This window comes from Bos grunniens, chromosome 20, assembly GCF_055505025.1.
Source record: "Bos grunniens cultivar Pamir isolate PY7600 chromosome 20, Bosgru_T2T1.0, whole genome shotgun sequence".
NCBI lineage: Eukaryota > Metazoa > Chordata > Mammalia > Artiodactyla > Bovidae > Bos > Bos grunniens.
The window spans coordinates 68,219,640-68,233,090 of record NC_141184.1 but is presented as its reverse complement, the minus strand read 5'-3'; the positions used below and the strand labels follow the sequence as shown (position 1 = coordinate 68,233,090).

Genomic DNA, 13,451 nt, shown 5'->3' with positions numbered 1-13,451 from the left:
CTGCTGAGCATCAGGACTGAGAGACGTGAGCCCACTGGCTCGGCACAGCCACTTCCACCCACCTTATGGTATTGTCTGATGACCCACTGACAACCAGCCGGTCCCGGTACTGGAGGCAGGCAATGCCACGCTTGTGCCCGTTCAGAGTGCGGACAAACTCACAGGTGCTCGTGCTCCAGACCTGCAGGCAATTAGCAATACTGTCAAGAATGGATGCGGAAAAGCTCTCGACAAGATACCTTAAAACACAAGCAGAGCTGCTAAGAACGACCAAAACACCTGATTAGGAAATATGCTGTGGGGGCTGGGGACAGACTGGACAGCATTACATCCTCTCATAGGAAATACGCTGCGGGGGCTGGGGGACAGACTGGACAGCATTACATCCTCTCAGCTGTGGAGGGACAGAACTGGAATGAGGGAGCTGTGGAGTCTCCAAACCTTGAGATCTTCTCAAAGAGAACTTCTCCTGGAGGCTTCCCACATCCATTTGCCTACAGGGAAGGGTTTGGGCCAGATTTTATGTTTTTACGCCAGCTGACATGTCAAACCCAATGTAACTGATGTGAAAAGGCTTCACCTTTCACATTCTCCTCTTTTCCAGCAGTTTCTCAAACAGCTCCATTTGTTTTGACACACCACTGCTAATATTATGTATGTGAAATAAACAATCCCCCTTTTGTGAAGCTGTCTGCAAGACTCAGATGTCCACAAACACACTTAACACAGGCCAAATGAGATGCAAAGCAGCCAATGTGCCCTGAACTATTTTATTAGCTGCATCTGCAGTTGAACGGGACGACTAGCTATCCAGAGGCAAAAGGGTGAAGTGGAATCCCCATGTCACACCGTATCCAAAAATTTACTTCATCATGGATCAACGACCTAAATGAAGGAACTGAAACTATAACCCTCAGAAGAAACAAGAGTAAATCTCTGTGGCCTTGTGCTAGGCAACTTCTCAGATATGACAGTAAAAGTACAAGTAACAACAACAAATTGGTAAACTGAATTTCATCAAAGTTAAAAGTGTTTCAAAGGACGCTATCAAGAAAGTGAAAACATGGGCTTCCCTGTTTCCACTTTCTTCCAGTGGTTAAGAATCCACCTTGCAATGCAAGGGACACCGCCCTGATGGTTGGTTGGGCAACACCCCACGGCCCACGGAGCGACACGGCCCGTGCACCAGAGCCTGTGCTCTGCAACGAGAGAAGCCACCACAATAAGAAGCCTGTGCAACGCAACAAAGAGTAGCTCCTGCTTATGGCAACTAGAGAAACTCCACGTGCAGCAACCAAGACTGCCCCCATAGCCAAAAAATAAAATAAATTTAAAAATTTTAAACTTTATCTGATAAGGGACTTGTAACCAGAATATGCAAAGAACTTTTGCAACTGAATAATAAAAAGACAAATAATCTAAGCTTTGAAATGAGCAAAAGATTTAAGTAGATGTTTCTTCAAAGAACTTATAAAAATGGTCAATAAGTCCATGAACAGATGCTCAACATCATTAGTCATTAGGAAAATGGAAAGCAAAACTGCAGATATACTACTACTAAACACCTTCTAGGATGGCTATGATAAAAAGACACACACATACACACGCACAAGTGTTAGTGAGGACGTGGCGAAATATCTGGGCTGATATTATGCAATCTGTTTTATAATAGGGCCCAAACCCTCTTGGCTTGCAGACACGGGTCTTGCACAAATTGGTCTGATTGAGTGATGAGTGAGTTGCCACAAATCCTAGTTTTTCAGCTTCTAGGCTATCCAATCTGAAGTTTGATGGAATCTAGTCTTGATGTGTGGAACTAGATACTAGAATGCTGGCCAGTATAGGTCATAAAAGGAAGGTTTCTGATGAAGTCATTTTGGAAAACAGTTTGACAGTTCCTCAAAATGTTCAACATAGTTACCATCCCAAGACAATTAAAAATATATGTACTTGCAAAAAATCTGTACACAAATATTTATGGCAGCATTATTTATAATAGATAGAATGCGTAAACAATCAAAATATTCATGAACCAATGAATGAATAAAAATGTGGACCATCCACACACAGAATTTCATTTAGTCATCACAAGGGGTGAAGCACTGATGCATGCTGCAAAGTACACGGATGAACCCTGAAAATACTACACGCAGTGAAAGAGGCCAGGCACAAAAAGCCACACGTAATATACGGTGACATTTACCTTAAACATCTAAAATAGGCAGATCCACAGACAGAAAGTAGATTACCAGGGATCAGAGGAAGAGAATAGCAGTTGACTGCTAACAGGCATGAGGTTTTTACGGAGGGTGATGAAAATATTCTGAAACTAGTGAGAGTCAAACACCACTATGAATATACTAAATCACTGAATGGTATGCTTTAAAATAATAAATCTTATGGTATGTGAATTATATCTCAATAAGGCTGCTGTAAGAATAAAAGGAAAGCTAAACGTTTTAAGGTTCACAAGGTACTGGAATCAGCACTGCATTCACCACGTCCGATGGATCACCCAGGACCGCTGCTTATCACGTCTGCCTCACACCACATGCTGAGCTCCTTGGAGGCAGGGGCGTGTCTTGCCCAACACTGCATCTTCAGCACCAAGCCCAAGGTTGATGATACGTCAGGCTCTCAAGGTTAGGTGAATAAATCAAACTTCAGCTCTGCCACTGACTAGCTGTGTGGTGGTCTCCAGCCCAGCCCATCTGTAACACGTGGCTCAACAAGAGTGCTAAGAGGGCGGTGTGAGGCAGTGATGGGAAGCATCCACGCATGACACACGTCCCGCAGGGAGTTCTCTTCCCATGAAAAGGCCGTCAGCAGTAACAATCTCCTTTCATGAGACAGAGGACTGCCCGTGACCCTCTTCTCAGACCTTGCCTATGACTCTAGAAACAAAGACTGAGCATGCCTTGACGTCTCACAAGCACAAATGGAGGAGAATCGAGATCTTGCCAGATGTGAGGCTGGTATAAGCCACAGCGGCTTTCTCTATGTGCAGAAGGGATGGGAATAAACAGAGTTCTGACTGTGGACACACTCACTTTGATGGTCCTGTCCCCAGAGGCGGACACTATGTACTTGTCGTCAAAGTCCACGACGTTGACTGCAGCCCGGTGGCCGACAAGGACCCGGCGCAGAGTGATGTCGGTGGCAGAGGCCATGTCCCACACGGCGATGGAGCGGTCCTTGGAGCAGGTCACCATCAGCCCGTTGCTGAAGCGCAAGTGGAGCACGGCCTCGTTGTGGTGGATCAACGTGTTCAGAACTTCGCCTGTGTTCACATCCCAGACTCTAGAGCAGAACAGAAGAGCACAAGGCTTAATTACTGAGACAACCAGGAAAAGACTCCAGAGTCTGTGCTCTGGGCCCACTGTTAGTACTAACCCTAACAGCAGGCGGGGGAAGTGTGGACTTCACACGTATTTGGTGATTGGGACCTGCTTAAAAGGAGCCCCCGGAAGCAATTTTTCTATCTGCAAAGAAATGTGCAGATGGTTTCAAAAAGGTCAATTCTGCCCAGGTATTCAGGGATGGTGTTTGCAGGCTTGTGTTGGTGACAAAAAAATGATTCAAGAAATCATTGGCCTTTGCAATGAGCCCAAGATGACAGAGAAGATGGCTTGGTGGCTGGGTTTCAAGCATGAGGTTCTTTATGACCTTTGGCAAGCTTCTGAGTCTATTATGTATCCACTGCAAACTGGAGACTGTAAGTCATGGTGTCTCCTCAATTACACACCAGTCTGTTTACCCGACCACTTTACGGACAAAGTCAGTGTCTCCAGCTCCTTGGGTTCTTAGGGGCAATCCGTCACATCATAACTTTTCTGTAACCCCAAACTCCTAAGGGTACAAGTTCACGTGGAGGAGAGGAGGAAGATTCACACTTCTGGAGCTGAGACATGATCTGTGTCAGCAGGAGCAGCCTGAAGCCCTGAGTCAGGCAAAGGATATAGGCGTGCTGGTGACTATCTCTATCTCTTAGGTGTGCCTGTAAAACAACCCTCTTCAAGTCTCTGACTCACCCTAGGAGAGGCATTTCCTTTCCTCCACACGGCAGGCCTTTCTCCAGCTACCAGCAGTCCAGCTGAGGCTGTACCGTATTATGTCTAGGCTCTGGTGAACTCATCACTATACCAAAATCCAAAACTATTTGGAGTGAAAAATGTCCTTGTCCCAGGGGTTTAGGAGTAGATCCAAGTAAGGTTTCCTTTCTACTCTCAATCCCAACCAGCAATCTTAGCTTCCCTTCTACTACAGAACACTGCCACTTCTGTCTTCATCACCTGGGCCTTGTGACAGCATCTGAGAACTGGAGTCTCCACTACTAGAAAAGCTACATATCAACACAGTCTTGAATGACAAAACGCAAGGCTCAAAATTAACTATATGTGTAAATTATTTGCCTCTCTGGCCTCAGTTTCCCAAAACTACACCTATATAAAAGAAGATACTATTTACCTATTTGGAAAGGTTTCTGTGAGAATTCAACAGGAAAACATCATACAAAATATCTGGCACATTATTTGGCACATTATTAAGAGTGCTGCAAATAGCTGCCTCTGATTCTTTCTAGTATCCATAGGTTACTACCCATCACACTCCTACAACACCCCACCTCCTTCCTCTACCCTCTGGAGCATGGTCTCCGGGGAAAAGCTAGCTTGATACGAGGTAATGTGCTTTTACAGGAAAGCAGGTGCCATCTCTGTAACGTATGGTAATGGGAATAGGACCTGCTTAACAAAGTTAGCTCTCCTGTCTATTTTGCTCTAATGCAGCTACACCAAAAGTGGTTTTTAAATAGAGCATACAAAAACATATACACGGTATGTGTGTACTTTATTGCAGAAGAGGGTATGAACCTCAGTCTTCTCATGGAAGGTATACAAGTTCAGACTAGTGAAGCCATATCCTCACCTCACTGTGGAGTCTGAAGAGCCAGTCACAATGACACGTTCATCATACTGGAGACAAAGGACAGAGCCAGTGTGGCCCGTTAACACTTTCAAACATTCCAAGCTGGTTTTATCCCAAATCTATTGAGACAAGATCAACCACAAACAGTAATTTAGTATATCACATTCTGATACATGTTCTTATCTCACCTTATTTTCTGAATCATAAAACAAGACAAAGCTGTGTTCCAGTAAATAAGAGCAATGAACATCCAACAGGTGGTAAATGACAAGGGGGAAGAGGCAGTACTGAACGACTTCCACGACAGATGGACCATTCTGTTGACTCTGTCCCCATTACTACTGTGTCCATTATACTCAGCAGCCTTATAAAGAGAATTTTTAAATAAACTCTGCAAAAAGAGTTGGCTCACCCTCTGGAAAACAATATGACAGTATCTATTAAGAGTCTTTAAGAACGCACACCCTTTAACCCATGACATTGTTTACGAAAAATTTAAAATGAAAAATGTTGAGCATCTTACAAAAAATTTCACAGTAAATTATGGAGAGTTTTTAATGAGAAAATACACTGTTTTATTAAGTTATGTTTTTCGAAAAACCAGACTAAAAGTCATCCACGTAGTGACATAAATACTAAGTATGTTTTAAAGCAAAGATTAAAAGGAAGTAAAATGGTGACAGTTGGCTCTATACTCTGAGTGTTGTTTTTCTCCCTTCTTTTGATCTTTCCAGTGGTTTCCAAGTTTTTGAGACTGTTCACAAATAATGGGAACGATGGGAAGTGATTTTCTTCAAAGACTGTATTGTTAAAAATAGATTCTTGTGGACCTATTTCTTGGGGCTTCCCTGGTGGTTCAGGTTGTAAAGAATCTGCCTGCAATGCAGGAGACCTGGGTTCGATTCCTGGGTCAGGAAGATCTCCTGGAAAAGGGAATGGCTACCCACTCCCTTACCTGGGGAATTCCACGGATGGAGGAGCCTGGCGGGCTACAATCCACGAGGTCACAAAGAGTCAGACACGACTGAGTGACTGATTAGCACTTTCACCTCTTTCTTCCCTTGTAAAAATACTATCATAATTTGCAGTGTTCCTAAAGTGAACTACAAATGGCCAATGCAAATTAGGATAGTATGTTCTCACAAAAACATGCATGCATATGTTCATAGTGGCTCTCTCTATTGATAATTGTGAAGAACCATAAACACAAATATGTAAATGGATAAACACACCGTGGTGTAGCCGTAAAGAGGAGTGCTACCCAGCAGTAATAAGGAGTCAACTGTCGTCAAATGCGACAGTGTAGCAGAATCTCAAATGCACAATGCTAAGTATAGAAACCTAGACTCAAACGGTTTTACTATGTGAGTCCCTTTACAGGACATTCTCAAGAAGGCAAAATTACAGGGACAGAAAAAAAAACATCCGTAGTTGTCAGCGCCTGAGGAACCAAACAGGTAAACACAAAGAAGCAGGGCAAAGAGTCTGGGGGACGGCAGAGCTGTTCTGGGTCCTGATCACTGTTACGGCTGCACAACTATCTGTGCTTATCAAAACTCACAGAACTTTACACCGAAAGAGCATATGTAAATTATAACCAAAAATCTAAAAATCACACATTTTCTTAAATATGAGAAAATAAGCTACAAACAATATGAAAAAACATGTTAGAGCCATTAAACATTAAACACAAAGAAATTATCCAGTTTATCTACTACTGAAAAGTGGATAAAAACAACATAAATTGCTCTTTCTTTTGTGTTATCAACTTAGCCTTTCACAGAATCCATAAAAGGTAATGACTCTTGATTTATGTGCATGTTAGCAACACTTTCACCAGCTAGCAAAGTACCCAGGAGCCCTGTGACACTGAGGTATTGCCCACTTGCACCTACATACAGAATACAGAAGTGAATGTGCTTCGGGAAGGGAAAGCCGTGAGAGGATCCAGGGGTCTGCTGTTAGTAGAGTGCAGACAGCTGCCAAGGTTGAGTGAAACAGACAAAAACCAATCAGGAGGAAATGAAGAGACTGTTACATCTAGTGTCTAACATGTAACCACAGTTCTAAAAATAACACACACAAAATACAGTCATTTACCTTAATGGAATTGTCTCGCAGGCCGCTGATAATTTTCTCGTCGTCATACTGTAAGCAGTAGACGCCTTTGCTGTTCTCAGAGCGACACTGAATCCGCTGCAGGTTGTGCCGCCCACACCGCCAGTTAGACTCTATAGTCTGGGGAAAGGGGGCGACAGGTGAGCTTCCGTCAATCAACTGTTCTATCAGGGTGCAGTCTTTGCATTTCACAAACAGCACACCAGGGATACTCCATCTTGGTCTGATAGCTGTCTGTGGATAGGAATTAAACTCTTTTCCAAGTAAGACATTAGCCCAACAGTATTTTTCCTCAAACGTTCACTGCTCATCTGGCAACTATCACAAGATTTCCAATGAGTGTGGGTTGGGTTTGGAAAAAATGGCCTAGATACAATTCAATATGCTTAAACAATGCTATTTGAACCCAAAACATACAAACAAATAGTAACTCACTGGATCATTCTTTAATGCCACTTAAAATATTTGGCAGAAGACCACCACTAACATAAGTATATACTAACAACCTGTGTATCTATGCAAAACACTGTCTTGATTAGTGAGAAAATACACTGAAAATACCACATGCCGACTACTACAGAAAGAACTGTGTCATCCATTTCTAATCTTCCACAGACTGAAGCTCCTTCAGAGGAAGAATGGCACATTCCAGTCCTGATTTTCATTCTTTCATCATTCATTCAACACTTACTGAGATGTTGGATACTCCAGGTACTGACTGACCGACTGTGCCAGGCAAGGGGATGAAAAGATTGACAGGAAGCATAGCTGGATACACACTAAATCATGTTTATTTGGTTCAATGATCCATGCATCTACCTTGGAAGGAAGTTCTCCTTACTTCCCTTTTACAAACAAGGAGTTTAACTTGCCTGGGGCCACAAAACTAGTAACTGGATGAGCTGGAAACCACACCCAGTTCCTTCCTGACTCTGAGCCTACGGTTTTTCTTTTAAAATATGCAGTGTCCACAAAGTATAGAGGCAATGAACACAGAACTTAGATCAGTAACAACTCCACATAAAGTATCAGAGTCAAACCAGTGATTAAAACTAAGTGCTGCAGGACTTAAAGGGTCTCATATAGTGCTATGGCCTGAGACCAGTGGGCAAAGTTTAATGAGGAGGTGGGCCATGCCCAGAACACTAGGCCTATCTCTGGCAGTGGATGTCAGGGATTTTCAGGATCAAAAGACACAGTGTTTCCACTAAGGACAACCAAAGTATAAATTCCTGATTCTTGAAATTAGGGGACAATAGGGACTACAATAATTGGTTATACTAGTTCAAAATACTCATCTGAGTAGTTAAAAGCTTAATTAATTGCTTAAGTGAAGAAAGGAGATAAATCTCATGGTTATTCACAAAGTTAAGCACTTAATTACTGGTTCTTCTGACATCTAACAAACCACATTTCTTATTTTGAAGGCAACAGCTTCTGTATGCTCTAAAATGTTACAATTTACTGAATGTTATATGCAGGTGCCATGTTTCCATAATACTATGCCACGTGTTTTATACAGCTTATAATACTCATTTGATCATCATGAGTCTGAAGCCAAAATTATTATTCTCATTTTACAGAAAAAGAAATTGAGCATTGGAGATACGGATACATTTATACTTAAAAAGAAAATGCCTTCTCATTTTTGGCCTCTGTACTTAGCACAGGAAGCCTGGAAATGCACGCCCTGTTCTCAGAGCTCCCATACATGGCCTTGAGAGAGGGCAGGATCACATATTTCCAACAACCAGGGGGATGCAAAGAGGTGCCATGGAGGTCCCAAGAGCAAGAAATAGTTCATCTGTCCATCTGCTACCAAATGAGAGCTTCTTAGCCATCATCATCATCTCTAGTGCGTCTATAAAATGCCAGACATAAAGCCACATTTCAAAAACAAAAAAAAATTTATTGCACTATGGCTACTGCTATCAAGGTAGACGAAAGACCTGTCTGTGTAAGCAACTTTATAAAAAGGGATCCAGACAATAAAGAATCTCTGAAATTGAACTCAGTGCTGGGAACCATTTAGAGAAATGCTATATTTTTAGAGAGTGACTAAGCCACTTCAGCATGCTAAGCACACCAGGAAAATTCTGACTTAGAAGGCAGATCTACTGGTAACAAGTCTTATTCATGACCAATGACTCCTGGCAGTGGTTACCAGTATTCAGGCTACACTCTTGGGGCCCAGAAAGTTGCTACTGAATGTGACTCCATATAAACCCGAAGTATTTCAAAGATGAATACATAACCTGTCTTCTCAATATATTTGGTATTATTTTTAAAATTCAAATCACCATTCTTAGTTTTAAAACATACACAATTGCTTTAAAATATTATTGAATCAGTAAATAGCTTTGCTACCCTATATTTCAATGAATAGAAAAAGCACATTTACTATCCCTATTTTTGGGGGAAAAAAAATTTTGTTTTAACTTTGGTATGGGAATCCTCAAAAGAATTTCCTACATGCCCTCCCACTACTCTAAAATGTTTTCTAGAACCCAGTGACTTGGTTATAGACTATTACTGTACTTCAAGTCCTGAGGACACAGCAGAGAGAAGCTGGGTACGGCAACACGATCCGCCTGTGGTAGTACCCCCATCCCCTGAGATGTCTGGACAAAGAATACTACCCAACATAAAGGGCCAAGCCAGACCTGTAGCTCCAACTCTCAAACAAGAGCCAGAGGCCAGAATCTCTCAAAAGCTCTGCTAGAATCTCTCAAAAGCTCTGCTTTCATTCTAAGTCAAGTAGATGTTAGGAAATAGCTTAGCTTCTCAAACTGAGGAGGAGCCTAATTTTCTAGAATATATTTCCAAATTTTAAAAGAAAAATCTTACCAAATAATTTTTGATGGTCCTTTTAGGAAGTTCCCATCTAGGGCTATTTTAAAAATTATTAGGTTCCTGAATCCCAAAACAAAAGCAGCTTGTTTCAAAATGCCAGGAAAGGGACGCTACAGCAGAGCCGGCAGCGGACTGCTCCGTTGCACACCAACCCTGTGTAACTCCTAAGACCTCACTCTTCTCAAGTCTCAAGGCCACCCACAAAAGAAAGCAGCACTTCCTGCTGACTGTGCCTGCCCAAAATACTACCTACCACTATATGTGACGACCTCAACTCTTATTAGAATGCTTATATAAGCCAGGTCTTTTTCAGAAAAAAACAGACCTTTTAAAATGGAAGGCAGCCCATTGTGGCAGAAAATACCTAGGTCAATTAGCAGTTTTGGCAAATGACTTGGGACTATTTGAGCTGCAGTTTTTCCTCTTCTGTAAAAATGGAAACTATATACTTTCTCAAACCTACTGGAAGGATCAAATGAGATTACGTGTGTAAGGTGTTTAGCACAGGGCCTACAGATGGCACCAGCGATGCTCTTCCGCTTTGTAGAGAACAATGGCCAAAGGAGTAGGCGGTGACCAGAAAAAATCTCACCAAATTGCTAGGAACTGCTGTCTCGGTCTAGGTTGATCTTCAACGCTGATCAGCCGGAGCCCTCCCAAACCATTCCCAGGAAGGGGTTCAGCCTTCAAATGCAATTCAACAATTACCTTAATGTCAGCAGCAGGAATACAGGGCATACACAGGTGCACCTTTTTAATGATGCAGATACCTGCCTTTCACTTGGACATCCTGTGGTATGGCTACTGTAGAGGAATATTTCATGTTTTTGAGAACTTTTAAAATCCCCTTACCCTGTGCAAATTTTCAAAATAACTGGGAAAGTAGCCATGATACACAGAGTATACAGCAGCATTTAAATTGGCAATAGAGTGAAAACAGATGTCTGAGTATGAAGGAATAACATTATTTTTAGAAGCCTAAACACAACTGGGTGGGTGGGCAAGTTTCGGCATTTTCTGGTTAGGACAATGTTAATATCAAGTCTGCAAACCACAAAAAAGCTCCCCACTTTCCCTGAATAAAATGTGGTTTATTAAAAGGTGCGATACAACACACCATCATTTTACTAGTGGTCTGTTCCAAGGAGAGGGCTTCAAAGGCTTTAATCCAGAGAATTAAAAAAAAAAAAAGGAAAAAAGCATTCTACATGAAAGAGTTTGTCACTACTCTGAGATGACAAAGAGAAAAATCCAAGTTCAGGACATCAGAACTCTGACTGATTGAGCCTACTGTAACAACTCCCATCTCCCTGTCGAGGAACGCCTAAGGGCATGGTAGGACAAAAAGGGTTTTGGACTAAAAATTTTGGTTCTGACAATTTGAGAGATGAATTAAATCACTGTGGCAAAGTACCTAACAGTAAGCTCACTATTAATAATGATGATGATGGTAACAATTAAGACTCTAGAAAGCAATGGCAATATGGTTGTTTCTTTTAGGACTGTGCCTCAGGTTTTCCAGGAATTCCTTCTCAATTCAGAGGATCTCTAAACTCTCTCCCTCCCACCCTACCCCCTTCCCCTTTTCCCTTCTACCCGTGTGTGTGTGTGTGTGGGGGGCAAGAATACCCATGAGAGATGAAACTTTGCAGAAAGCTAAGAATTCTTATTCTCTCCAGGCTTCATTTCTTATATTCTCATTTCCTGAATAATAAGGCTTGGCTACACTAAGCCAGGTTCCCTACTCTTCTTAAAAATTAGCCAATTCCTCTTGGGTCAGTGCGGAAGGGCAAGGTCATCTGCTTGTCAGAGCCAAATATGGGGATGCATAGATGACAGGAGCCAGCACATGAGCTAGAACTGTCAAGGCAGAGCAAGAAGGAGAAAAAGCAGAAGGAGAGAAAGCAAAAGGGGCTGTGAACTGGCAACCCTGCAGAGTATGTGGGGAAAAAAACCGACTCTAAGGTTGTGTGTAGATGGTATCTTGTGAGAATTACAAGCAATCCATAATCTATATAAATCACACAACACAGTTCATGAGTATACTGCAAGGGCTCAGAAGAGAGTACCTATAATTATTATAGTTTGCTTGTGAGGGCTTTATACCAGCCACGTAGTAACAGCCAAGCCTGTGAGTCTCCCCTTTGTTTGATCCAGGCATCACTGAAACAACTCTTTACTTTGCGTGTCCACCCAGGAGAAGATAAAACACACTTATGAAGTACCACTGATCTCTAGTGTAAAAAAAGCCGTACTGAGTGCAGAAGAACGTAAGGTTGATCAGACTCAACTACCCACTGCCTGTGTGATCATGGGCAAGCTATTTAATCTGGGTAAGCCTCAGATTCCTCAGCTTTAAATCAGGACAGGGCTTACCCTTTCAAGCACTGTCCAGAGTGTAAAATGAGAAAATGCATTATATAACGCTTAAAGTATCTCTGACAAGTAATCACTCCATACGTAGTACATTATTTTCATTATTATTACTATGAGTGAATGTACCAAAGTATAAAACACCAACCCTTACACTAAGAGATCTAGCCCACAAAAATCTGGAGGAGACTCTTGTGGCCTACCAGTGGGTTTTCCTCAACCACACTCTAAGAACCACTGGGTAGACCACCGTGATGTAGGGGTTTTGCCCTATAGCTCCGTTTTCTCTCACATCTGCCTCCTCCACTAACTTTAAAATGTTATTTTAGCCTGAGGAAATGGTTATGTTAGGTGGTGTCACATACTGTCATGCCACAGAAAACTGAATTCATACTGTAGGTTATGACAGTACTCATGAGAATTAAAATAATCTATGTCACCAAATCTTCAACCTGATCAAAGTCCTTGCAGAGTTCCTATTTATTAATGATTGATCTTAGACATCACCCTTCTTATAATGAAGGACTTGCTAAAAATTATTCAAGGAAATTTGGAGATATGTTATAAAGAATAGTTGGGAGGAAAAAAGTAAAAAGTAAAATAGTTTCTAAGATATACGCATAAGCAGTCTTAGTAAAACTACACAGGGGTAAAAGACAATCCCTCTTACCTGAAACACACACACCAATTTAAGGTCCAAGCTAACACTATGTCTCAGTTACTAACACTGTCGGAGCAATTTATTCTAAGCTTTGAACTGTCAGTAAATCAATTAATTCCTAAATTTTAGGATGTGTCTGGCAAAAGCTTTAACTCACTTAAAGCTTTTACTTCCCTAAAAAGTTACTTTACAGCTCATTTTAGGGAACAGAATACTCAAGACAACAGCTTGCATTTGAAATAATGATATTCCAGTCACATTCAGATTTACCATTAACCAAACAGTTCCATTAGTTCACATCACATCTGCCTTAAAAAGAAGTGGGCGGCTACAAAAAGCACATGTTTCTCTATTAATGAATTTTGGCACAATAACTTTTATGCCTATCACCTGGGGGTGAGGATTACTTCACATTTGGGAAGCCGAGTATAACTTTATGGGTGATACAGCACTGCCTAGCAAAGGTTGAACTTTTTTCGCCAAGGAGGAAATAGTGAAGTAACCAAGACCTGCCAAGAAC

General features: G+C 41.7%; 1 protein-coding gene across 22 annotated transcripts in view; it reads right to left on the bottom strand.

Annotated features, from left to right (window-relative positions):
* FBXW11 (F-box and WD repeat domain containing 11) overlaps positions 1-13,451 on the bottom strand; it is a 131,597-nt gene that overhangs the window by 13,184 nt on the left and 104,962 nt on the right. For all 22 annotated transcript variants that reach the window (XM_086362225.1, XM_086362226.1, XM_086362210.1 and 19 more), the window contains 4 exons: positions 7,027-7,164; positions 4,927-5,045; positions 3,051-3,300; positions 63-181 (listed from right to left, as the gene is read on the bottom strand). In XM_086362225.1, the coding sequence (XP_086218351.1) occupies positions 63-181; positions 3,051-3,300; positions 4,927-5,045; positions 7,027-7,164 (626 nt within the window). The remainder of the gene's footprint in view (positions 1-62; positions 182-3,050; positions 3,301-4,926; positions 5,046-7,026; positions 7,165-13,451) is intronic.